Source organism: Prunus mume, linkage group LG2, assembly GCF_029339155.1.
Source record: "Prunus mume cultivar Tortuosa linkage group LG2, ASM2933915v1, whole genome shotgun sequence".
Lineage (NCBI taxonomy): Eukaryota > Viridiplantae > Streptophyta > Magnoliopsida > Rosales > Rosaceae > Prunus > Prunus mume.
In genome coordinates this window covers 22922740-22948828 of record NC_142699.1, presented here as the reverse complement: position 1 = coordinate 22948828, position 26089 = coordinate 22922740, and the positions used below count along the sequence as shown (strand labels likewise).

The 26089-nt window shown below is 37.0% G+C and overlaps 4 protein-coding genes across 6 annotated transcripts; 2 read left to right on the top strand and 2 right to left on the bottom strand.

The window, feature by feature from the left end:
• The first annotated feature begins 485 nt into the window (after window positions 1–485).
• Window positions 486–4694, top strand: LOC103321936 (TPX2 (targeting protein for Xklp2) protein family). Its single transcript, XM_008223787.3, has 9 exons — window positions 486–912; window positions 1541–2107; window positions 2196–2567; window positions 2695–2753; window positions 2878–2949; window positions 3244–3340; window positions 3446–3523; window positions 3910–4020; window positions 4206–4694. Exons 1-9 carry the CDS (start codon window positions 844–846, stop codon window positions 4407–4409), a joined length of 1629 nt encoding a protein of 542 aa, XP_008222009.3. The 5' UTR covers window positions 486–843; the 3' UTR covers window positions 4410–4694.
• Window positions 4695–5226: 532 nt separating this feature from the next.
• On the bottom strand, window positions 5227–9719 carry ARR11 (response regulator 11). Of its 2 annotated transcripts, XM_089045729.1 has the most exons (6): window positions 9527–9647; window positions 9338–9453; window positions 7805–7957; window positions 7321–7707; window positions 7067–7143; window positions 5227–6550 (listed from the first exon to the last, which is right to left on the bottom strand). In XM_089045729.1, exons 2-6 carry the CDS (start codon window positions 9360–9362, stop codon window positions 5444–5446), a joined length of 1749 nt encoding a protein of 582 aa, XP_088901855.1. In that variant the 5' UTR covers window positions 9363–9453; window positions 9527–9647; the 3' UTR covers window positions 5227–5443. The 2 variants fall into 2 exon arrangements, with proteins under 2 accessions (XP_088901855.1, XP_008221977.2); XM_008223755.3 differs by having other exon boundaries at window positions 9338–9719.
• A 2820-nt stretch (window positions 9720–12539) lies between these two features.
• Window positions 12540–14772, bottom strand: LOC103321899 (E3 ubiquitin-protein ligase AIRP2-like). Its single transcript, XM_089047452.1, has 5 exons — window positions 14448–14772; window positions 13858–14020; window positions 13697–13763; window positions 13334–13586; window positions 12540–13217 (listed from the first exon to the last, which is right to left on the bottom strand). Exons 1-5 carry the CDS (start codon window positions 14681–14683, stop codon window positions 13010–13012), a joined length of 927 nt encoding a protein of 308 aa, XP_088903578.1. The 5' UTR covers window positions 14684–14772; the 3' UTR covers window positions 12540–13009.
• Window positions 14773–18448: 3676 nt separating this feature from the next.
• Window positions 18449–23599, top strand: LOC103321896 (Leucine-rich repeat protein kinase family protein). Of its 2 annotated transcripts, none has more exons than XM_008223752.3 (14): window positions 18449–18752; window positions 18857–19394; window positions 19504–20015; window positions 20115–20247; window positions 20914–20985; window positions 21080–21148; window positions 21249–21320; window positions 21484–21552; window positions 21755–21927; window positions 21998–22366; window positions 22451–22516; window positions 22602–22788; window positions 22880–23012; window positions 23116–23599. In XM_008223752.3, the coding sequence occupies exons 1-14, from the start codon at window positions 18671–18673 to the stop codon at window positions 23449–23451; spliced, it is 2811 nt and encodes a 936-aa protein (XP_008221974.2). In that variant the 5' UTR covers window positions 18449–18670; the 3' UTR covers window positions 23452–23599. The 2 variants fall into 2 exon arrangements, with proteins under 2 accessions (XP_008221974.2, XP_008221975.2); XM_008223753.3 differs by having other exon boundaries at window positions 18635–18752; window positions 18834–19394.
• The last annotated feature ends 2490 nt before the right edge of the window (window positions 23600–26089 follow it).

Here is a 26089-nt window from a genome sequence, read left to right as displayed (position 1 = left end):
TTTTAATAACTTGTGGACCGAATTGCCCCTCGACAACTAACAGAAGTTAAAAAATTTGATGGAAATTGAGGGTTGTTCTCGAATTACTTCAAATTGAAACTACATGGACAAAATTAACTAAATTGAAACGACATAATGGTAAAAGTAGAAAACTACAAAAACTAAAAGTGATTTTTTATCGATTAATTTTAAAAGAATGATTGTTATTTGGTATTTGGTATTGTGAATTATGGTGCAAACAAGGAACTTCATCCGCATTAGCTTATAATTAAAGTTCGAGGTTCTCACCCTATGAATTTAAAAGTGTGTTCCAAAAATAAAATAAAATAAAAAGGTTCATGTACATTGTCAAATTAGCAAAAGCGAAACTAGACGTTGTAATTCTCCAACTAATGGGGCCCAATACGCACGCAGTGCTTTCAAATGACCGTTGTGTTGTTGATCCAATAAAATGAAAAAAAAAAAAAAAAATTTCCTAGAAAAGATAGGTAGAGCCGGAGAGGGGGAGCGACATCTCCATCCAAGAAAATAAAGAAGGAAACTAAAACCCACGCTTTAAAGGCAAACAAAAAAACCCACACTCTCACAAAAAAGCTTCCTTTTTTATGCATTTTTTGCCACAAACCAAACATGGAATTGAGCCAAGAAGGCGCCTTGCGTGAATTTTGATTCACAATTCAAATTTCTAGCCATATATTGGATGAAAATCTTGGAGGGATTTCATACGATACGATAAAACAAGAGTGTCTGTGTCTGTGAGGAACACCAAGAAACGCTGAAACAGGGCTCAAGAGATACAGAGAGAGTGGAAGTGTAAGTGGCATTGTTTTCAAATTCGAGAAAATGGGTGAATCAGCCTGTCTAATGAGATCGTTCTCTAGCCCTTCTAAGTGTTCCAGTGAAGTCAAAGAGGTTAGTCCTTGCAAAATTTCACGTCTTTGATTATTTGGTGTTTAAAGTTTTGCAATTGATGGGTTTTTCATATTTTGTCGTAATCTTTAATGGGTCTTTATCCAATTGCTCTGTTTTTCTCGCCTTGCGGTTTGTTTGGCTGCTCAGAAATCGTGGGAAATTGAGAATTTGGGGAAATGGGTATTGGATAAAGATGGCTATTGTTCTGTTTGTTGTTTAGCGACCAAAGTGCGCGTAGTGTTATAGTTTAGGCGGTTCGTGGGTTTCCATTGGATGCCTTCGGCTCATGATTTCGTTCGGGTTGTTCCAAATCTTGCGTTATTGCTTCTCCGAGATGAGAGAGAGAGAGAGAGAGAGAGAGAGAGTGACAGAGCCTTTTAGACCTATGAAAAAATCAGTAATTTTTAACCAGTTTCGTTTCCTCTATTAAAGTTCTCTAGCTTCCCTAATCCTGCATGGCATTCTTTTGGATTTAGGCAGTGAGCTTCTTCATGGTGGATTAAATGTTATGGGTATCTCTTTGTTAAAATTCTGCAATTGTTTTTTCTTCTATGGATTGATGGTTTCGTTTCCTTTTCACAAGTTTCTAGAATTCACTGAGGAAATTGAGATGTGATTTTAATTGCAGGGGGACCCCCTTCGTTGCCTAGGAGAATCAATCTCCTTCGGCAGGTATATGTCAGAACCTCTTGCTTGGGAGAAATGGTCAGCGTTTTCCCACAATCGCTACTTAGAAGAAGTCGAAAAGTTTTCCAAACCCGGCTCTGTTGCTGAGAAGAAGGCTTATTTTGAAGCTCACTACAAGAGAAAAGCTGCTGAGAAAGCAGCAGCCTTGCTTGAGGTAACAAATGCAAGTGCCAGTAATGTCTCAGAGTCAGTAAATATGTACAAAAATTGTGACAGCTTCTCCAACATAGAGTCGGCGAATGGAGAGAGCCATATGGTTGTCGATAAACAACAGGAAAATTTTGTGCCAAATTCTGAGGTAGTAGTATGCCCAGCTGATATGAGTGGCCCTAATCCAAATGTTGAAGGGAATCAATTGGATGTTTCCATGGTGGACGGAGCAGAAGCAGTGGTTCAAGAAAATGTTAATTTGGCGAATCCTATTCAGGTTGAAATCTCAAACGAGTTGGAAAATGACAAAGACCAAGACGATATTGTTGCCACCCAAGAAGAGAAGATTCCAAATAAGGTAAACTGTTGAATGTTGTCCTGTTTTTACTCTTTACATTGTAATTGCTTGATCATGTTTCCTCACCACGCCAACTGTGATCTTCCAGGAAGCAGTTGGCGAGGAGAATCTAGCTTCAACGAACAAGAAAAGATTGATAAACTCTTCCCCAAGGTTATCCACTAAAGGTAGAGCATCCAAGGCCCCGATGTCTCCTGCCAAACAAGCAACTCGTGTGCAAACCATAAATGGGAAAAATGTCACTCAAAAGGGTAAGAAATTTTCGTCAGACTTAGTTGACAAGAGGAGATTGACTGGAAAATCTCTCCACATGTCAATCCATTTCAGTTCTCATGCTGGTGAAAGTGAAACCAGTAAAATAACTTCACCAGTTGTGGAGAAGACCAGAAATTCAAGAAGTAATACTACTATGTTTAATATCTCCATGAATAAGCCGGCTTCTCGACAAAGTACAGCTAGGGTATGCACTTTTCTTGCCATTGTTTTTTTAAAAAAAAAATTCTTTATTCATCATATTCATGGGTCTATCTGTCTGCACTCTGTACAAACATGACACATCTAATAAGAGTTTTATTTGCCAACTTCAGGCATCTGTTAATGGGGTATTAAAGCAGTCTTCAGCAGACCTATGGTCCATAGATAGAAGGTATCTTGCTTTCTACTTGACATGTCCACGCAGTATCTCAGTCCATTACATACTCCCTTTCCATTGTGCTATTTCTAAATGCATTGAGTACTCTAATTCAAGCGATCAATTATATTGTTTGCAGGGAAAAAACATTACTTAATAAGTCGGTGGCTGGTGCAATTGCAGATGGGATATGGACATCCTCCTCAAAAGAGTAAGGACTTTGCTACTTACATGCCTATGAGTTTTTTTATTTACTTTATCTTGGCTCTGGGGTGCTTATCTAAATTGATTTTGCTCTTTCTAAGTTTCACTTTTTTCCCCCCTAAACCAACATCTTTTGTTTTATTTGTTGTGGAATTAATTACTTATATTCATATAATGTTCTAGATTGTATTCTGAATGGACCAAAGTAGTTAGTGTACTAGATGACAAAGGAACTGCCAGCATTCTTATAAACTTCGGATAATGGATTACTATGAATCTAACATAACTGATTATTTGGCAGCCAATCTTCTACTGCAAATGGAACTAAACCACGACCCCCTATTGCATCATGTCCTTTTATCTTCAAGAGTCAAGAAAGAGCAGAAAAGCGTAAAGAGGCAAGAATCGATATTGTGTTTTAAGTTCCCTTTTTATCATGCCATGGTTCATTAAATATTTGTGGGCTTCTTTATTAAAAAAGCTGTCTTCTTTTGCTGTGTCAGTTCTTTCAGAGGCTGGAAGAGAAGAAAAATGCCAAGGAGGCTGAAAATAAGCAGCTGCAACTGAGATATAATAAAAAGGTTAGTTTCTTATAATAAAATATTTTGACATAATAACTTTTCATTTACTATTTGTATGATGATTTATGCAACTTCGTAATGCCTCTCTTGGGTCTCGGTTAATTTATAAGGGTGAAAAATACAAAACAGAGTTCAGGAAGGGTGATAAATACAAATTAGTGTTACGAATCAAATGATTGTGTTGATTGAAGGATTATTTACAGAAGTTGCCCTAGATGATTAGAGGATAGTACACTGGTGATGGGGCAATATGCTACGTGGAATGACCTGATTATTAACTTCTGAGCAGAAACTAGTGCAAGTTGAATGCTGTTCTCTTTTTATTTTTATTTCCTTTGTCAAGCCATTAAAAAGTCTACTTAAAAATATATATATATCTGATGCAGGAAAAAGCTGTAGGGGATGTTAATAAACTGCGTCAGTGCACTGGCTTAAAAGCCAAACTAAATCAAGATCGGTCTTCAGGATCACAATTTCCAAGTAGCCAGTTGAACAAGGTATAAACATGTGACGTTTTCTTCCAAAGTTTGTTTATGTAAGGTGCTTTCAACTGTACTTGGAAAGTTTCTACTGAAATTTTAGAGTGTGGAACAATGTAGACTACTACTACTACTCTCTGCTTAGTTAGTCTTATTTTATCCCCTAATGTCTTTTGATGAATAGAGGACATTTATTTTTGCAGATACCTCTGGCACAGCCTCGGTCACCAAAACTTGGAAGGCAGTCTACTCTCAGGAAGGCCCTGGACCCAAGCTCTAGGCCTTCAGTCAATTCTCACAGCTCCAACTATGCCACAAAAAAATATAAAGTGAGCACAAATAGATCAGTGCCTTCTATTTTGAAGAAGAATGCTCATGAGAATTCTCCTCCCAATATCCAGAGTTGAGGGTGTCTAGCTTAGGAAAGTGCATGAAGATTGATTGACTCCGACGGTTACCACTCTCTAACCAAGAAGAAAGGAAAAGGAAAATAAAAAAAATTACCGCTCACAAGGGCCAGAACTACTATTTGTAAGCAGGGCGTGTATTTGTGAGGTCTGTCAATTAGAAATTTTGTAGGGCTCATCTTTCATTTTTATGTTTGCTTCTTTGTTCTTTGTTCTTTTGGCGATTGTAAATAGCTTTTAACCGCACTGGTCATGATTAATATATAAAGTTAGGATGATTGCATATTTTGGTTGTTCCAGATGGACAGACAGCTTCTTCTTCATACCTTTTTTTTTTTTAATAATTAAAATTCTTTCTCCATGTTTTTCCCATTTCTTTATTATTATTTTTCTTTTCCATTTGATAGTTTTCAGATTATCAATTTTCCTACAAAACAGAAATAAAAAATCTCAGCACCCTGTGTTTGTTTCTTATCCAGTTCTTACTTAACTTGGGATCATACAAAAGGATTGTACACATGATATTCTGAGCCAAGACTTGTCTCACAAGCATTTTTATCCCTAGAAGCCCTTATTGGGCTGAACCAAATTCCACAAGAAGTTTATCACCAGCTAAAAAACGATGTCCTTTAAAGTACTTGATTGTTTTGACAAAGTACAAAGACTTTATGTTTGGCTCAGTTGTTAATTACAATTATTTCTGGTTTCATAACTTGTGAGGATGATGAGTTTTGTGCGCTTTTACATCCATCAAAACATTCTGGCAGGCATTTTGCTCTACATGCATATAGTTACAAGAAAGCTAATGCACATCACATCCAGATAAAGAAGAAAACTTATTTTGCTAGTGTTTGCCATCACTCCTATTATACACATTCCGACGTTCAAATCCAAACTGGTCAGAGAGATAGTATCCAGATTCATTAAGTTGGGACACTCAAAAATATATTAGCTTACCAAACACAAAATAGCGGAGGATCATTCATCGTTGAAGATGTGCAAATGCAAAAGAGCAAGGCTGGAGCAGGAGCATGTCATGCAATGAACAGACCTTGATCTAGGACAGAATATTCTGATGGGTCACATGGATATTCAAATCTCAGTGCATCATACAGGTGAGCAGGAACTTCAGTAACATGAGTAGGATCAGTATACTCCGAGAACTCTACATTTTGAAGTTCAAGATTCATACCATAACAATCACCTTGATACCAGCAAATCTGAAACTCATCGTCCAAAGAAGCAAAAGGTGATGTACTTCCCAAGATTAGGTTTCTATGGGCAGATTCCAAATCAGTACTCAGGTTGATGCCCTGATTTTTCATGTTTGATGTACTAGTGGAAATGGTCTCAGAAACTTGATGGTCTACCACACAGCTCTTGGTTTGACCAGGAAAAGAGTCTGTTGCACTTATTGTTGGACTTATTGTTGGACTTACACAGCTACCATGATGGTTTGTGTACTCCGAATATGAAGGCTTACTCTTACTGGAGCCAGTTACATCTCCCCCTGGGATTGAAGGTCTTGAGCTAATGGAAGGAATTGATTGTAGTTGATCAGCTTGGAAATGGTGCTGTGGACCAGGCAGCAGAGGCTTGCTGAAGCCATTGTTTAACTGAATAAGTGGCTTGTGCTCTTTTTCCAATTGAATTTGATTCCAAGAATACGTCGCTGGGATGGTGGAATCAAATGCTGTCAAGTTTACTTCAGATTCCACTGATGCAAAAGAATGATTGACGCGCATCTGTGAACTCCTGATCTTCTGAGAATCAGGAACGTTTCCAACCAAACCTTTTTTGGTTTCTGCATAAGAACTATTGAAGTCCATTTGTGAACTCCTCGTCTTCTGAGAATCAGGAATATTGCCAGTCGTTCCTTTCTTAGGTTCTGCTACAGGCTCTGAAACAATCCCCTTTATATCTCCTTCATTGCTCTTTGGATCCGCATTCTGAGCAACTAAATTATTGCCAGAAAATCTGTAGCTTCCATGTGCAACATCATTTTGTTGGATGTTGATCGAGTTCTGAACGCTAAGAATTCCTTGAAGATCTTTTGAGGAATAATCAGAATGCTTTGTCCCACCAAAAGAAGATTTAATATCATTTTCTTTTTGCAGCCTACTCAAGTAGAGCCGGTACTTCTGCACATGAAAATTCTCAGTGAGAATATGCAAGCATATTATCTATTAAATTAATTAACCGTCAGTTTACATGCAAGACTGAAAGTTCCATTATTTGGGTGATGGGAAAGTAGCTACATATAATTCATTCTATAAAATAACAGAAAATAAAATAAAGAAAGAAATCATAGTCCAAATGGATAAGATTAACGATCATTGTCCTTCCTCAAATATTTGGGGCAACTAGCTGTTCAAACCTTCAGGTGACATATCAGCATGAGTAATATCAGGAAAGAGAACCATAAACAGAAAACTGCTATTAAAAGAGCAAGAATTTCTATTGATGAATGCTAGGGATTATTACAGTAACTTCTTCATATGCTGTCAAAAAATGTGACAAACCCAACTGAGACCAAACAAATGGGATATATTATTGCACAAGGAAATTATCCATTGCAGGGTATTCTGGCTACCAAAGTTCCATAATGAAAGTGCTGCAGTGCACAAATCCTACTAGATAAGAAGTGAGATATCTACCTGCAAGTGGCTAGCAACATTTTCTCTTGTCAACCAAGGCACGTTCATCAGGTCAAGTATCTTCTTCGGACCAACTTCTGCCAAATAGACATTACACATCATCGCTCTGTAGAAACATAATAAAGTTGGTGGCTATATCATTGAAAAACAACACAAATGTGAAACAGACTTTTGAGAAACATAAAATTTATTAAGATTTATAGTTAATGATGCTGATCCAAAAACCAAGCTTTATAAGAAACGAAGTTACTTACTGTCAAATCCAATCTGATGTACTGCTTTTACAAATTTCTGATGAAGGTCTACAGACCAAACAACTCTAGCTTTTTTGGTGGATGAACAATCAGAAAAGTCTTTGTCATCATATTTGCTATCAACATCCTTTCTTTTTCTCGATGAAGCGAGGTCTTCTGCACTAAAAAAGTATCCCTCATCATATTGATCTGATCCATTTCTTATCAGCTGAATACCTTCAATGCTTTCGTGACTCTCAATGTCTCTGATCTCATGTATCTTCTTTCTGAATACATGCTGCCATATATTACGCAGTTCTTTCATTCTTATTGGCTTAAGAAGATAATCACATGCTCCGTGCTGAACACCTTTCATTACCCTACTCGTTTCTCCATCAACAGACATCACTACACAGGTACAAAAAATATGATTTGTCAGGAACTAAATGGTAAAGGGAAATTTTCAATTGAAGACGAAGCTTGTGTCAGATGGCAGAGTACTGACTGATAACAGGAAGATCCATCTCAAGTCCAACATGCTCGAGAAGTTTAAAACCATCCATGTCAGGCATGTTCACATCACTGACTACAATGTCATATCCATCTTTCTTTTCACGAAGCAAGTTTAAAGCATCTCTTGCCAAACCACATGTAGTCACTGAAACACATAGAAGGGGAAAGAAAAAACTAGTCAGAATTGATGAAAATTTGATGATATCATCATAGACTGGGTTGGAAAGTTGAATATATAGTCAGACTGGCCAAAGTCATCCTGTATACTAATCAGATAAAAATAAAATCCTGTAAGACTGACAGAAATCCTTTTTTAAATGAGTGGGACTAAGAACTTGAAAAGTAAAACCAGTTGTCCAGCATTCTAAATGGAAGCCTTCTCTATCTTGCTCAGATCGTTTAAAAGAAAGCATACATGAGAATATCCCAAACATAATCAAAGGAACTATTGTAAAGCTATGTGTCTTGAGTAGTGACTGTAAGAGTACTTCAGTTTCCTGTGAAATACTTCGAAAATTCGATTGAACAAAGATGATAGAGCATACAAGAATGTAAGAATATTAAAACGCCGTCTTTAAATCAACATGACAAGACCAGGAATATAATATAATAGACATAGGTAATGATGAAAGTCATAATAGACAAGGGGTAAATGTTGCTAGAAAAAAGCCTTTCATGGACATAGTTGAAACAAGGATATAAAGGAAAATGTGCTAAAGGAGGCTTGAAATCAGAAATCCAAGAATGAATGCAGGATTTGGGGAGTAATTAATTGTGGCCATTTGTCCATACAACTCATCTGGATAACAATTATACAAGTACACTACCAGAGGTACCAAAGAATGCTGAACACTCGAGTTATCCGAAATCGACCAACTTTAAGCATTTATATTGGATAGAGAAATCAATGTTCAAAACTCGATTAAACTAGCTAATAAAGGAAACACTTTGTGCCTAATTGCACTGCTATCACATTATCATTATCCTCCTGCAAAGCAGCCTGTAGAAGGGCCAAAGCAGCAGGTTGACGAAGGCAAAGACAATCAAATACTCTTCTCAACTAAACCCTGATCATTTGTGATAATCAATTTAATTAAAAGGAAACTGGCAACTAGTTTTTGCTTCTAGAAAAAGATGATAATAATCATCGGTTTCAAGAAACCCATATGGAGTAATTCACAAAAGCATCATCAGCCAGCCTTAGACAATTAGACCAACTTCTAAGTTCTACCCCATTTTATCTGTTATGCAAGGAATATTGCCTTAATACCTTCACATAAAGCATGAATCTTGAATTCCATATACATGGAGTTAAGTCCATAGATGAACATTTAACTAAGCTCCCATTACCCTTGTTGTCCAAATTAACCCATAACTCAAAAAACCCATCTCTGAAAATCACCAAATACAATCAGAAAAACCAACCAAACATAAGAAATAATTCAGAAAACAGAGAGAAAGACTAAAGCTTTAAATTATGATTGAAACAGAGGAACAGTGACAAAGTGAGATAGCGTAAAATAACCTTCATAGGAGCACTTCTTGAGCATCTTCTCTAAGATCTTAAGCCAAGTTGGATCATCATCGACGACGAGAACTCGGAGGCCAGCCGGAAACGAATCGTTTCGAGGAGAAGAGAAGCTACTATCCATTAGGAAAAAGTTAAAGATGGAAGAGTTAAGATGGAAGTGGAAGGGGGTAGAGTGGGACTTACAGCTCAAATGAGACTATATAGCTTAGGAGTGTCTCCAAATTTTAAAAAATGGCTTTCTTTGGATTTTATGGGAAGCTTTTTGGAGAGAGAGAGAGAGAGAGAACCAACGAATATTTGGCGCCGGATATCTAACGGTCCCCGTGGTTCACGTTAGGCTTTAATCGCATTTACATTTTGCTAAACCAAGAAAAACAAAAAGGAAATTGTTTGGGGGGTATGATTAAAAGAAGAAAAAGCCAGAAAATTTTTACCTTTGGTGTTGAAAAAGAATATGGGAAAGTGAAACAAAATGGCAAACTTTGAGAAATTGGGTGTAGAATCTAAAGGCGGGGGTGGGGTTGGGGGGTGTGATTTGTGAAAGAATGTTTGAATGAATAAGGCATCTTATAAATGATATATAGGTAGCTTAATTCAGCAATTTCAATTAGACACAAAGTTTGATTTAACCATATTACTATTTCCCAAGTTTTTCTTTTCTGAAGTGATATTCTAAATAAGTTGAAGATCAAACTCGGGTGTAAAAGGAAGGATGATGAACTATACTAACCAGAAAGACAAAATAACACTTCAATGTTGCAGCCCCTGCTTTGTTGGATTAAAGATGTATTGTTTATTCTTGCAGACCTTGAGAGGAAGATGAAACAATTTGAAGTTCATGTTGGATAAACAATAAAGAAGGGTTTTGAGGGCACGTGGAATGCATTTGAGAGACAAAGCTGAAGAAAAAAAATGTCGTTTGAAGCAGATTTGCAGTGGTTGGACAAAGCCAAGAGTATCTGAACTTGAAGACCAGCTGAAATCCAATTGGTGCCGAACTCACAAATTTGACCTTTTATTATCTTCAACCAAAGCTTTGTAAGGCATGCATGATCTCAGGACCAGTATCATAACACATTATCCAAATCCTTCAATGAAAGTGGAAGCATGAAGAACCCTTTTCATTTACTTGTTTAATAATGCCATTGCCCGGCAAGAAAAAAAAAATCATATAGTTTAAAGCATCTTTATGTACTTACGGTAAAGTTGCACTTAATATTTTAGGCAAATGCTTGGCACATTGTGAGAAGCAAAACACAACAGAGAATTTTAAGAACACTATCCAATGGCAGAAGGACAAAACATCCTGTTGGTTTACATTGACATTATTAATCAGCTGTTCAGCAAGAAAGGAAAAAAAAAACATCAGCAATCAAATGACACAGTGTGTTCTGTCTCCATGTAATTAGTGCGTGCATATCAGTCTTTGATTTTTGTCATCTTTTAAACATGAAATTGAAGTGGAATTAGAGAGATTCCAAAACAACATTAAGTTTTACATTAGAAAGGAACTGAGGTGCTTGATGCTAATCTGGAAGGAACATTAACTTTTTAACAAAGAATTAGTCCTTAAACTACTTTCTAATTACTCCAATAGAAAGCAGGGCCTCTAGAAAGATGACATGCACTCAGTGACATAAGGGTTCGTGCGTAAAAAAATTAAAATTATAATAATAATAATAATTTTTACAAAGTTGGCAGATTTCTTGAAATATTTATGAGTTGAGAATAAGCCATTGGAAGGATGAGTGAGATCGGCTGGCTAATCAATCGTCGTCGTTAATTGAGGCCACGATACCCCTAAGCAGAAAAAGATTGGAGCTAGGAAGGATAGTGGCATCTTTTTTTAAACTCCATTTAAATTAAAAGAATTATTTGGTTTGCTGCCAATGATCACTTAATTAATCTTCTTGACCAGCAAACTCAGCAAGAGCAAGTTTGCTTGGAGCACTTTGTGCTGCACAAGATGCTAAGAGTTTTCCATGTGGTGTGAGTGAGCCTCATTAGTGACAAATAAAACTTACTTGTAATGAGAATAACACTATTTTGTTATCCCCGGTTAATAACACAATGACATGTGAAATTTTTTTTACATGTCATTATATTATTGGCTATAAATAGTAAAAAGTGTTGTCCCCATTGCATGAGAGTTTCTCTCTTTAGTGGCTGAGCCATTAACCCTCAATAATTTTTTTAATCCTTCAACTCTCAGGAAAAACTTTGGGGGGGTTTAAAGGCTTAAAGACATACTTTAGGAGAGTGGGGTAGAAAAGGAGTTGAGAAATAAAAACTCAATGGCTCTAAAAGGAAATGCCCACTTAGAAATTCTTTATCTCCAAAGACAATAATTTACTTAAAAAGAGGGTGGGCATGATTGGTGACAAACAAATTAGCAGGATGAACTCCATGCAACTTCTCGTAAGTGGAGTGCCTTTTTATTTGTTTATTTAAAAGTTAGAATATGGCTCTGCCCTTATGCTCTTCTATGATGCTTCCCCTGTTCTTACCTGTTTATTCTTTTTTTCCACCCCTTAACTTTTTTCATTATTATTTTATAGTTTTGTTTTACACCATCTCTTTTTTAACTGTTACAATGATGGACCAAGTTGGCAACTTGGCAATTCCCCAGTTCGTTTCTAAGATGATTTAGGACATTGGAATTTGGAACCTACTTTGCTCTTGTATTTAACAGGTAAATACACAATTATACTACTGATTTTTCTGTTTAATCATTTTTGTCTTTTTTGGTAATTTTGTGGGACAAAATATTGTGATATTATTGCACGTCAATAAGTAAGCAGGTTGCTTAACGATGCAGTCAAGATAATTTAAGCCCACCAGTGAAGTTAGGCAGCCGGATTTAACATGAAAGCATACTAGTTTGCTTCCTGTGGAGGGGAGGATATGTGTTTGTTCATCATCACAAGGTAGGCACAAAGCTAACCCACCTCTTTGAGCATTTGGCTATCCTCAGGGTTTATGGGACCTGCCTTTCCTACATTTACCGATTCTCGGCATTGGTGATTTCAGGGGCTGGATTGGAGCACAATCAAGCTCAGGATTGTTGTCAGACTACAGTTTCCTAAGGCCACACTTTCATACCAATGTGAAAACTATTATCCTCTCTCTTCCAAATGTTGGAAGATTTCCCATGTTCAAATCTCCCCTCCCCCACCGATGAAAAGAAAGACAAGAATTAAGGATATGATAGCTCTTTTACAATAAACAGATTCCTGACAGTAAAAAGTGTTGAAGATTGTAAGTTTTCTCATTAAGTTCTAACATATCATGGAGTAATGGCCAGAAACCATTAATACTAGGAAATTACTTGCCTTCCATTCCAACACTTAGCTGAGTTGAATGCCAGGGCCAGGCATACCAGTTATACATATCAATCTTAGTATTTTCAGTGCTGTTGCCAGAGACTTGAAGGTGCCTTTGTCATTGGAGGCGGGCAGGCTACTCCTTGATGTAACTCAAGAATCTCCAGAGCCTACCTTCTCATCGCCCGAACACAGGCATTCGGTATTTTGGTTGACTATATACAGCTACCATGAAACGCTCAACCTGCCATGGTAGCTTACATTGAACTTCCCTATATTAGACTATATACAGTAGGGCATTCAGCATGTTGTGTAGCTTGCAACTTCATTCTTCCTCTGTAGGTCAGAGCATGTAATCATATACCACAACATGTGTTGCAGGCACAACTACAGGTAGATTTTCAATATAAAGATAGAAACGTCTTAGGTTCTCCTTGGCAAGGGTAACTGTATCAATCACATCACTGTTGCTAGTGAGAACCCACAAATCTCTAGAGCTGACTCTCTTTAGGCTGTCACGGCAAAAAGGGCAGGATTGCGATCGTGCATTCCTGCAATTCAATTCAAGTACATCACAGAACAAATATTTTCACAGCTTATCCCCATTGTGTAAAATGCTTTCCAATTTTCTTAAACAAGAACAAGTGAAAAGGGCAATTGATGGTACCAATTATGGAAGCAGGTGATGCACATGGAATGCCCACAGTTGGGCAACACCATCGTTGTACAGTTTTCCATGCATATTCCACATTCATCATCTCTATCTTGATCTTTATCCGACAGCTTCCTCCAGCCTTCCATCTTCTTTCGGCTCAAAACATCTGTGCATCGGCTTTTCTTATTATTGTAATTATGATTATTATTATCTTCCAGTTCGTTAAACTCGCCTTCAAGTTGTCTAAGATAAGGGTATATCACAGCTGCAATGATTTCCAGCAGAATGCACTCAGATGTCAAAACAAATTTTTTATTTTTTATTTTCCAAGAAGGGCTATGTATTTAATAAGAAGCTAACTAGAGAATAGCATACCATAAAATTCCCTTAAAGTGACCTTCTGTTCTTTGGAGGACATTAAAGGCATTCCATCCATATAAACCTGCACAATTATGTAAAGCTTAATTTGGAATCTTAGGCAACAAATGGAAACAAAAAATAAGTAAGAAAGCAAAAAAGAAAGAACAGCAGCCCACCTTGTATACAAGTATGTGGAGAAGGCCTAAATAATTGGGGAGTATATCAGTGCAACTATAATCCATCCATTCAATGAAGTACAGGAAAATGGGGGCAAAGGGGCTATAAGATAATCTCATTTGGATGCAGTTCCCACCATAATCTTTGGGAAGAGCAGCTGCCCTGCAAAAACCCATCTCAAAAACCAATGAAAAAAGGATTGTTTTTTTATTTTGCCAACAAAGATCAAAATGTATTTGAACCTGAGGAATTAAGCCTATATAACAACAAAAGTTCACACGACAATCATCAGGGAGAAACAAGAGCAGCCTATGACACGAAAGTGGGGATTTTCTTTTTCCAGAAAAGCAAGTAAATTGGCAATTTGGCACAAACAACCAACTTTACCTTCCCTCTTAAATGAGAAATACCATCCAACAACCACAATTGAGTTAAATTAACACCACAACAAACTACCCAGAAGAGGAAAACAAACAACTAAAGCAAATGCATATGAATTCCACAGTTTTTGACTGATCAACAATAAAGAACCAAACTTGATCATAAATATACAACCAAAAATAAATTTTTTGAAGAAAAAATGACTCACAAGCTATTGGCATGTTGTATGTCAGCTTCAAGAGCTTTGATAGATTCTCCATAAGAAGATTTGCTGGCCTGTGCTTGCCACATATGTTCTACCTTTTGAGTTAGGGAGGAGAAAAGAGAACGAATAGAAAGACAAAAGCAGAAATAGGGTGAGGGATAAGATGAAAAGAGTGACCTTTTTGGGTGGGAGTTGGTTTGGTTTTGTTTTTGTTGATGAATGTTTGGGGTGGGAGACATTAGATGGTGGGTTTAGAGAGAGAGAGAGAGAGAGAGAGAGAGAGAGAGAGAGCCAAGCCTTGCTTAGTGTTCAAACCTTTCACACTTGAAGGAAAGAAAGGGATGCCTTCTCTTTCTCACGTTGCCTTCGTTATTTTATCAACTGCAGTTTGGGCTCCCTTACCCTCCCTTCCCTCCCTCCCTCCAAGACCAACTCTTACTTTTGATTAGGGGTGGGCATCTTAAACCGAAATACGAACTGTACTCTAATCTGTCATAGATTTCATACCATTTCATTTGATATGGGAAGATATTGATCTGCACCAATAGAGTATGGTATGGTAGCGGTATCAAGATTTTGGTCAATACCGCATCGCATCAATAGTATAACTTTATGTTTTTGTCATTTATGTTTAGATTGTGTTTGTATTTTTGTAAGTCATAAGACATAATTTTAACTATTTTGGTTTGTAAACCATAAGGCATGACTTTTAACCATTTGATTTGATGAATCTGTTGATGGATAAATATTGATTTGGTTGATTATATGTTGATGGATATTGAATATGTTGATTAGGATTTGGATATTGAATATGTTGAATCTTTGAATTTGTAATTTAGGTGTCACTTATTTTAGTGTTGAATATTGAATTGGTTCATTTTTTAGTTGTATCATTTTGATACCGAAATGGTCGATACCGATCGATACCGATTTGACACTGATGCGATACTGATCAATTTTAACAAACCATAATCTCATACCGTCATACCGATTTAAATTTCGATATCGGTGTGTACTCAATACCGTGATCATACCGCCGTGCCCACCCTTACTTTTGATAATAATTGATACTTTGGAAGGACATTATTAAAAATAAATTTGTTGGGTCCTACCAGTTCTAAATTCTGCGGTTTAGTTCGATTAAAAACACAAAATAAAAGAATAAAAAAGAAATATATTAGTAAAAGTATTTGGGCCGTTAGTAGCCCAAATGACCGAAACCAGATTGTTTGTTTTGTTTTGCTCATTTGAGCCGTACCACATCACCACTTTCCAACAAATATGACTTCCCATATGGGCTGCTAGAGCATCCGTTCATTCTGACTGTTGATGTTTCTAAGGTTATCTGTGCAATGTACAATACAACCATAATAAATTGAAAGATATTTTGGTTAGTATCAATGCATCATGTGTGCACGACTGATCTTAACATTGCTGTGATGGAATTTGTTTTGCTAGAGGAGAAACTTCGACATGACCGATTGATTGCTATGTGTCTAGCGTGTGGAGCCAGGAGACTTCAGGGAACCAACTTTACTATTAATGAAATGAGTAACCACTAGTGAACAAGGTTTGATGTAGTGGACCCTCAGAATGGACTTCAGCCCATCATTTACTTTGAGCTTGGTTGTTTGTTTCTACTCTCTGTCCATCCTTCACAATCAAGATCCGAACACAATAGAGAGATATGGAGCATCTTCTGCTTTGATGGGCCCTGTGAATCAGCAACAGCCGAAGTAGACAATAAATATTTGATTAACACATCCAATCTATCTTTTTTTAATACAACCATAGTCTAAATTACAAAATAGAAATTTCCTCGCACACAAACACAACACAACTACGATGCAATGGAGGATCGAACCTGAGACATATAATCCTATTTGCCCGTACCCATCTACTACTTGAAATGGATGAATTTATTTTGGCGGTTTTTTTTAATAAAACAATTGGCTAAGGTTGTTTTGGGTTATTATTGGAGATGATAGAGATGGGGGGGACCAGCGGCGACTGTGTCCAAGACCAAGATGAAAAAAGGGGTGCGTGAACGCATCATCTTCATACTTTTTCAAAGTAAAAGCTTAAAGACAAGTTGGTCCAAAGGGGAAACGAGAAAAGAGATTTCGTTGTGACCAAAAGCAAAAGCCAATTTTAAAGCAAAGAGTGTCAACTTCAAATTTCAAAGTCCTTGTAATGTTGCTCCCTTTTCTTTCATTAAAGATTAAAGATGCTTTTAGCACCGTCATGGTTTTCAGTCATCTTCATCATTCTTCCCTCCCGTGACACTTCTATTATTTTCATCCAAATCATAGTTTCTAATATCATTTTTTTAATATTTAATTATATGGGAGATTCATTATCATGCTCAATAGAAGGGTCTAAATTATAAAAATACCCTATATGAAACCGACTTTAGAAACACACCAAAAACCCATTTACAATATAACAAATAGGCTTTTAACTTCTTATAAATTACAAAACTACCATCAATTTCTTAAAACAAGTCCAACCTCAATACCTCATTAAAAAAAACTCAAAATATTCAATAGGGTATTAAAGTAATTTATAATTAAAATTAAATTCAATATGGTCAGCTGTCATTTTTTGAGTTTGTTTATAGAAATTAAATGGTGTAGAGTTTATCTATATTATGAGTATATGACTAAATATCTCTAACTTTTTTCACTTCCTTATTTTACCTTTTTGAATACAAAGAAGAAAAAGAAGAAGAAGAAGAAGAAGAAGAAGGGAATAAGTAATCTATCTAGTCATTTTGTTTGTTTTTTTCTTCTTCAGTTTAGACCCGTGTATTTTCTCACTTCTTTGTTTTGTTTGAGGTAATATGTATTTTCTCTTTAATCAATGGACATGAGCCTTTTATGGTTTGTGAACCTACATAATTAGACTATATATATTCGCGCCAAAGTTACATTCTTACTGTTTTATTATGCTTATTATACAATAATACAAGAAAGTTACACAATGTCGTTGAATTAATTAATTAATTGCTTGTACTAGGGTAGGTTTTGAGATTTTGAGGGCCCTATGTGAAACTTAAACAGGAGCCCTCAATTTAATATGAAAATATTTGTAAAAAAATTTGCCATGACTTAATACCATAAAACAAATTTTTTAATAATTAAAACTCATCATCTATTAGCATGTAATAGCAATCATAAATAACATTCATAAAAGTTTTAATGTTTCAATTTGAGAAAATGGAAGAGGAAGAAGGCATGAACTTTTTTTGTTTCATTTTGAGTGGGTGAAAACATACACTCCAAATTTTTTTGTTTGATTGGAGAAAGCTTGTATATATTGCTTTCCCCTTCTTTGAATGACAATTACTAAAATGTAAAAATACAACTACTGAATGACACAATATAGACTCAAGTCCAACTTGCCTACTAAAAAAGGGATGAGTTCCAACTCGACCAAATACACACTTATGTTACGTTCCTACACACTCAAATATATGTATAATACCTATAATATTAATATACTTAATATACACGTAAAAAAATTTGGATGTCTTTAAAAATTTGGGGCCCTATACAGTGGAACCACTTGCACACCGGCAGGCACCCCAGATTGTACTGACAACAATAACTCACCTCCAAATCTTCAAGAACCCCTAATCAAGGAGTATCTTCAATTAGGTGCCAAAATATCACAAATAGTTTTTTATTGGTTGAGATGAGATAAACTCTGCCGCCTCTGTCATATCTTTTGCTCAAATCTCAAATTATGGGCCATCTTGATTTTTTGGTGTTTGAATTATAAAATTTAAAAAAAAAAATCCAAAAGACGGTGCTAAAAGTTGTTTTTACTTTGCACAATGAATTCTGTATGGAGTGGATATACAATCACTCTTTACACTCTTATAAACTTATCGTATAATTAGAGATAGAACAAAATAAGAAGAGAATATCTACATGTCATAGTCAAGTTTTGTGTCACACTTTTTTTCAAAGTAAAAGGAAACGCGAACTTAAAAATGAACCAGAAATCATTATTTTGATTGGGAAAAAGAAGATTCCAATGGCAAGAGGAAACGAACGTGAATGAACATTCCACAAACTCATCAATCAAAAAAGTGAAAGGTAAGTGGTGTACTACCACAGATTGGACCATGTGGAGCTTAACAAACAGTTTCAACCTCTTCCATCAATAAACCTCAAATTCTGAACACTGGTAGACTTCAAAAGAATTATTTTGTCTTTCTCATGCCATGTTCAATGGGTTCATCCTTCAACTGCCTGGTCATTTTTCTTTACTTTGCATCATCTGTTGTGTGCCAAGTTAAAGGTATGTGATTCTCTGGTTTTTTTTATTTATAGAATTTTGAAGAGCTTTTTAGTTGAATATGCAAGTTGCAATTAAATTTAGTTCTGCTTCAATTGAATGTGCAGAGTTTGTAAGTATAGATTGTGGAGGGACAAGAAATTACACTGACCCAAGTACTGGACTAGCATGGATTTCAGACTTGGGGCTCATGAGCCAGGGAACATCAGTACAAGTAGAAAACCCAAATGGAAACTTGATGCAGTATCAGAGTCGCAGAGATTTTCCCATAGATAGCAAGAAGTATTGCTACACTTTGAGCACAGAAGAGAGGAGGAGGTATCTAATCAGAGCAACATTTCAATATGGCAGCCTGAAAAGTGAAGACACTTACCCCAAGTTTGAGCTTTACTTGGATGCTACTCAGTGGTCTACTGTGACCATATTTAATGCTTCAAGAACATATGTGAATGAAATGATCATCAGGGCATCGTCCGGTTCGGTTGATGTGTGCATATGCTGTGCAACAACTGGGTTTCCATTTATATCCACTCTGGAGCTGAGGCCTTTGAATCTTTCCATGTATGCTACAGATTATGAGGATCATTTCTTCTTGACAGTGGCAGCTAGAGTGAATTTTGGTGCTCCAAGCATAGATGTCATAAGGTAACACCATAGCTGAGCAATTATTAAGTTTTTGAGTAAGTTTGTTTGAATGCTTGTTATAAATCTAGTCATTCGATACCTTTCAGTGAAAATATATTGTTTTGCTCAGGTACCCAGATGATCCATATGACAGAATTTGGGATTCTGATATTGTGAAAAGGCAAAATTATCTGGTAGGGGTGGCCTCAGGAACACAAAGAATCAATACGTCAAGGGATGTAAACACAAATAGTAGAGAATATCCACCTGTTAAAGTAATGCAGACTGCAGTTGTTGGCACAAAAGGACTGTTGACCTACAGACTGAATCTTGATGGTTTCCCAGCCTATGCTCGAGCTTATGCTTACTTTGCAGAAATTGAGGATTTGGGTGCGGATGAAAGTCGAAAATTCAAATTGGAGCAACCTTCATTGGGTGACTCTAACAGTGCAGTGGTAAATATTGCTGAAAATGCGAATGGGGACTACACTCTTTACGAGCCGAGTTACATGAATGTGAGCCTGGAGTTTGTTCTGTCATTTTCCTTTAGGAAGACCCCCGATTCTACTCGAGGGCCGCTTCTAAATGCACTGGAGATAAGTAAATATGTACGAATTGCTACAAAGACTGATAGGCAAGATTGTAAGTCCATGATCTTATTGGTTGTATAACTAAAAGTTTTTGCATCAGATTGACTGTGCTTCACTATGATGAGCTGATTACAATTTTTTTAATTGGTAGTGAATGTTCTCAATGCCCTTCGCTTCATGTCTGCCGAAAGTCTGTCGGTAGATGAAGGGGATCCTTGTGTTCCAACTCACTGGGATTGGGTGAATTGTAGTAGCTCCACAACACCATTGAGAATTACAAAAATGTGAGTTCTTCATATCTTCCTCCTGATAACTTTGCTTCATGTCAATTTCTATTGCATTGCCATTTGATACAAGTGATTCAAAGGTCCAACTATAATAAAAGGCTATAGTCTGACATTTACAATCTATATCCAAGGTTTTTTTTTTTTTTAATTGATTCTGAAAATCCCACTGAATATACAAGTCCAGAGGAAACTTGAAACATGCATGCAAAACCATCCTACAGGATATATACAAATCCCAAGGAAACTTGTAGATTTCAAGCTAACAGTTCAAAGTCAGATTTATCGGATAGGTAGCTTCCACTCTTCATCAAATGCACCTTTCTTGGTGTGCTGATATACATAAGCTGAATTCATTGACAGAATTGCTTCACGTCATTCAAATATCAGATCTTCATCTCCACCTCTGAATATCATGCGGGAAGAAATCATTCACTAGTTATTGCATTCAGCACAGTTGCTTGCTTATAGGTTCGTTGATAGATGTCTTCTAAAATCCCTTTTTACAAACAGTAAAGGTTATTGCATCAGTGGATTATTGTAACTAAATCAGCAGACACCGTGAAACATTTTGTCATGACTAAGCTAGAAACTTAAATATTGATCACAATTCTTAAAAGATATTCAGCATTTTAAGTTTGTGGAACCCTCTGACCTGTGGTGCAGTGACCTGTCAGGAAAGAATGTGAAGGGTGAGATTCCCTTGGAGCTTAATAACATGCAGGAGTTGATAGAGTTGTAAGTGCTATTATCTTCTAAACAGCTGCGTGCCTTTATATTGCTTCGTCCTTTTTTCGAGTTCCCTTGCAATCGGTTTTTTCTTTGCACTTAGGTGGTTGGATGGTAACTACCTTACTGGACCATTTCCTGCCATTAGTAATCTTATCAATTTGAAAATTCTGTAAGCTCCTCAAACCTTGCTTCAAATTTATATATTTGAATTGTAGAGCATCTTTTTGCTTCGATGATGCATTTCTTCTTATCTTTGTTCAACATGGAAGGCATCTAGAGAATAACAAATTGACTAGTCCACTACCTTCTTACCTGGGTAGCTTGCCAAGCTTACAAGAACTGTAAGTAGCAATCGAACTGTGAGTTAGGCTATTTCATACATCTTTAGGATTAACATTGAACATTTTCCAGAAGTTTCCATGATCTACCTTAATCCAACGTAACGCATCTCTTCTCTGACATATGTTTCAAAGATGCAGTAAATGTGAAATTCAAATGTGTCAGGTACATACAGAACAACTCTTTCAGTGGTGAAATTCCTGCAGGACTGTTAACTGGGAAAATCACTTTTAAGTAAGTTTGCTTTTCACTAATGTGTGCAATGCTATAAACATGGCAATAGACAGTGAACTATAAACAATAATGTACACACTTTCTCTGAATAGAATACAGATCTGTGCTCTGCAAGTAGAACATCAAGTATAAGAGAAAGTTTGAATTCCAAGATATGTCTTAGCCCAGAAAACTTATTGACAGATACACAATTATCTTGCAGTTTTGAAGATAATCTCAGGCTGCATAAGGGGGCACAAAAACAGAAACATTTTAAGTTGATAATTGGAATTTCAGTTGGAGTACTTGCGATTGTATCAATTTTGTTAATCGGGAGCCTATTGCTATTACGCAATCTTCAAAGAAGATCATCTCATCAGAGAAGTAATGAAAAAGGTTTGTACACCAAGAATCTGTTGACTGCTGTCACAATTTCTGCAATCCAACATCTTTTCTTGTGCATCAGGTGATTCTATGCGCATCAGCACAAAGCCTTCAACTAGGCATTCAATTTCCCGAATGGACGAAGGCATAGCTTGCTACATTACACTCCCTGATCTGGAAGAAGCCACTAACAACTTTTCGAAAAAAATTGGCAAAGGAAGCTTTGGATCAGTCTATTATGGGAAGATGAAAGATGGAAAAGAGGTAGCAGTTAAAATGATGGCTGATTCATCTACCCACATGAATAAGCAGTTTGTAACTGAGGTAGCACTCTTGTCAAGAATTCATCATAGAAACTTGGTTCCTCTAATTGGATACTGTGAGGAAGAGCATCAATGCATTCTGGTTTACGAGTATATGCACAATGGAACCTTACGGGATCATATACACGGTCTACTCTCTCATCAACACTAGTTAAAAACTGTCCTTTGAATTTCTATTCTTAGTTGTGATGGAAGTGATTTCTTGACGACAGGTTCTACCAGCCAGAAGCACTTGGACTGGCAAACTCGCCTTCGTATTGCAGAAGATGCAGCTAAAGGTTTAAAAAATAGAACTTCTTACGTATTTACGCATACTTCTTTTGTTCAAGTTCATGCTAAGGACATAAATTTACATATGTATAGGTCTTGAGTACTTACACACTGGATGCAACCCTAGTATCATCCACCGGGACGTAAAAACAAGCAACATTCTCCTAGACATCAACATGAGAGCAAAGGTTTCAGATTTTGGATTGTCTAGGCAAACCGAAGAAGATTTAACCCACGTATCAAGTGTAGCTCGAGGAACAGTAGGCTACCTTGACCCTGAGTAAGCCACATTACTCATATATGAATAGTTCATTATGCTCACACTTCTCTCCTGTATGCTCTTAATCAACAGTGTCTATATGCTCCAACAGGTATTATGCTAGTCAGCAATTGACTGAGAAAAGTGATGTATACAGTTTTGGTGTTGTTCTATTGGAACTGATTTCAGGAAAAAAGGCTGTGTCAACAGAAGACTTTGGTGATGAGTTGAACATTGTTTACTGGGTCTGCTTCTAATTCACTTAAATGCTAATTAATCTTCTTGCAGTCTAGGATTAGTTGTTAAACACCATACTAATCACTCAAAACTAATGTTTACTTTTTCCAGGCAAGATCATTAATTCGTAAAGGGGATGTGGTAAGCATCATAGATCCTTTTCTACAAGGAAATGTCAAAATTGATTCCATTTGGAGAATTGCTGAAGTTGCAATCCAATGCGTTGAGCAACATGGAGTTTCCAGGCCAAGAATGCAGGAAATAATCTTGGCCATCCAAGATGCTATGAAGATTGAGAAAGGCACAGAAGCCAGCCAAAAAATATCTCCCACTCCCAGCAGCAGTAGCTCAAGAGCACAATCCTCCAGGAAAACTTTGCTAACAAGCTTTCTTGAAATTGAGAGCCCTGACATATCAAACGGTTGCCTTGTCCCATCTGCCAGATGACCTTTCATCTCTTTTCATAATGAAAATCGTAATGCTCTTGCTTTTTTGCACAATGTATATGTATATGCAGGTCGTGTCATATTGCTGTTAGAAAAAGAACTTTTACCAAAAGGTGTTTTAGAATAACATTACACTTGCGAATTCTCTATTGCTTTGCAATCACATACTATAATACTGAAGAGCTATGCTAAAGGCCGTACCGTAGGTTACCGTGCGATGCACATTCGCACATAGAGATAGACTATTGATTGAGGCGTGGGTTATCGCCAAATTGTACCCCTTGGGTTGGCTAGCTATTGATTCAATGTTGTCACCACTTGCCCCAAAGTGTCTTTCTAAAAACGACGTTCACTGAGATTTTCCGTAACTTTTTTTTTTCCTCTTAAACGGAAAAATGTCTTTTTTTTCTTTATGAAAAAGGGTTGGCTAAATTAAGCCATGCCATAATAATTGGCGTGCCAAAAAAAATGTTATATTCATTATGGCATGGAAAAGTATATATTCACCAGCATGGAAGGGAAAAACAATGTAATTAATTAAACAAAGCACTGTGCTTCCTTCGTTACCTGTAAGGATTTTTTTCTTCGACAAAAAAGAAAAAGAAAAAAGGATCCTTCCCTTTTATTGTGACTCAATCACAAAGTGACATGTGTCTCCTCATTTTTAATTATCAAAACTGCTTTTTACTTATGGATTTTAAAGATTTCTATCAAATGGATTTACAACATTTGAAAGGTTTGTAATAATATTAACGTTTCATTTTTACAGTTCTTTTTTTTTCTTATAAAAAATCTTATGTTGACGCTAAAAGAAATCTATGTGTCTTTTCAAATCTTGTAAATCCTATGATAGAAACCTTTAAAATTCATAAGTAAAAAATTTTGATTATAAAAATCTGTAAATATAATCCTATAAGAACATCTCCAAGGGAGATGTCACATGCAAAATTTTAGATTTGAATTTGATGGCTTATGTGACAATTTGACATTTTGAAAAAAATTTAACTCCACCCGAAATGCCAAATATCATGTTATTTTATTATATTTTTAAAAGCCAATGGGGATGATATGTTGCATAAAAATAAATGATAGTAGGGTGTGATAACCATGGCGATCTGATTGATAAGAAGACGGTGCAACAAAGAAGACTAGAGAGAGTAGGGATGGCAACATGTCGGGTAAAGGCCGGGTATGACAATACCATCCTCGTCCCCGCTCTCTATCGCTGCCTCCGTCCCCAAACCCATCCTCATTTAATATGTTTCTGTTCGCTGCGCAAATCTCAAGGCCGGTGCTCCGGGCCGAGGGGATGTGCGTTAACACGTGACGCGTCCTTTTTGGATGCGGTGTGGTTGTGCACGGGCGTGCAAAGACGGTCTACCGTGCGTCGAGATGGTGATGAGGTTTGGGTTGAAGATGGCTTAAATGATGCGCCTGTTTCGAGTTTGACTCTTGATCAAACGATTATGGCCGAGAGAGGAACCGATCTCGGCGATGCAGTTCACGGCACGAGCTACAAGACCGTTTAATGGAGGGACAATCGAGGCTGAAAAGATCTGCGTGGTGGAGCCTGATCGGGCCAAGTGGGTAGTCAAATCGGCATTTGGGATTGTGAAGTATGGTGGTGTGACCCCCATGGATCCGGGTAAATCTCGGCCACGCCTGATCGTGGGTTCTGCCCCTTTGGCCGTGGGAATGCATTTAATGCCCTGGTCTAGTGGTTGGTGATCTGACCTCAAGTTGTAAGCATACTTATGAGGATGTTTGTGCCTAACCACTCTTATCTTTATTACCAAATCCTAACTTCAGTCACTTCCCCTCTCCCCTCGTGCATTAAATGCTTCTTGCGACTACTGGGCTTGCTGCGATAGTCAGAGGCATTACTTCATTAAATGGGGCATGAGACCCTAAGGCCACGTGGCGATTTGACCGCAGTATCTTCGGCCATGTTTTTTACGGCCCTCGGCTTTGGCCTATAATACCGCAATCGCGAGGCCGAGAAGACTTTGCCTTCGCAGCTTTTCTTTTATTTTCAGGAAGGTGAAATGCCTAACGAAACGTGGCCGTTTCAGTTCATGAGTAGGTGCTAGGGCCGAGAGGAGGTCCTTCGGTCGATTTACGACCGTGATTTATTAGGCACAAACAGTTTGGGAATCCCGTCCACTGTGCCCGTTGGGGGATTATCCCTATACCCGCCTCGAATCCCCAATTTTTTTTACATAAAAAATATTTATCATACATTTTAACATTAAGTTTCATATTAAATTATCATTCAACACATCCAAATTAACTATAAAATTCAACTCAACTATTCAAAATCACATCAATATGAAATTCCAAAGAAGATTAGGAAGAATTATAAAAGGGAGGTTAATTTAGGGTTAAACATAAATATTATAATTATATATATATTTATTTATTTATTTATTTATTTAAATATAAACATATATATTTTTGGGTCTGGTTTGGGGATGGGGGCGCCAATACCATCTCCTCCCCATACCTCGTTGGGGATTTTTCAAGTTCGGGGATCCTCATACCCAATATCCATTTGGCCTCGAAATCTCCTCCCATTAAGTTCGGGCACCTGATGGGGACTCGCCCAGCGGGGATTTTTGTCATCCTTAAGAGAGAGAATT

What these genes read in the sequence shown, in the direction of transcription:
- LOC103321936 (XM_008223787.3), top strand. Translation starts at nt 844, where the DNA reads ATGGGTGAATCAGCCTGTCTAATGAGATCGTTCTCTAGCCCTTCTAAG. An exon ending in TGGACATCCTCCTCAAAAGA is followed by an intron (nt 2,950 to 3,243) that starts GTAAGGACTTTG and finishes ATTATTTGGCAG; the next exon opens with CCAATCTTCTACTGCAAATG. An exon ending in AACTGAGATATAATAAAAAG is followed by an intron (nt 3,524 to 3,909) that starts GTTAGTTTCTTA and finishes TATCTGATGCAG; the next exon opens with GAAAAAGCTGTAGGGGATGT.
- ARR11 (XM_008223755.3), bottom strand. Translation starts at nt 9,464, where the DNA reads ATGGATAGTAGCTTCTCTTCTCCTCGAAACGATTCGTTTCCGGCTGGC. An exon ending in CAAGAAGTGCTCCTATGAAG is followed by an intron (nt 7,958 to 9,337) that starts GTTATTTTACGC and finishes TATGTGTTTCAG; the next exon opens with TGACTACATGTGGTTTGGCA. An exon ending in ACATCAGATTGGATTTGACA is followed by an intron (nt 7,144 to 7,320) that starts GTAAGTAACTTC and finishes TCTATTTGGCAG; the next exon opens with AAGTTGGTCCGAAGAAGATA.
- LOC103321899 (XM_089047452.1), bottom strand. Translation starts at nt 14,683, where the DNA reads ATGTCTCCCACCCCAAACATTCATCAACAAAAACAAAACCAAACCAAC. An exon ending in TCCACATACTTGTATACAAG is followed by an intron (nt 13,764 to 13,857) that starts GTGGGCTGCTGT and finishes ATAATTGTGCAG; the next exon opens with GTTTATATGGATGGAATGCC. An exon ending in ATCACCTGCTTCCATAATTG is followed by an intron (nt 13,218 to 13,333) that starts GTACCATCAATT and finishes ATTGAATTGCAG; the next exon opens with GAATGCACGATCGCAATCCT.
- LOC103321896 (XM_008223752.3), top strand. Translation starts at nt 18,671, where the DNA reads ATGCCATGTTCAATGGGTTCATCCTTCAACTGCCTGGTCATTTTTCTT. An exon ending in CTTATCAATTTGAAAATTCT is followed by an intron (nt 21,149 to 21,248) that starts GTAAGCTCCTCA and finishes TCAACATGGAAG; the next exon opens with GCATCTAGAGAATAACAAAT. An exon ending in CTTACGGGATCATATACACG is followed by an intron (nt 22,367 to 22,450) that starts GTCTACTCTCTC and finishes TCTTGACGACAG; the next exon opens with GTTCTACCAGCCAGAAGCAC.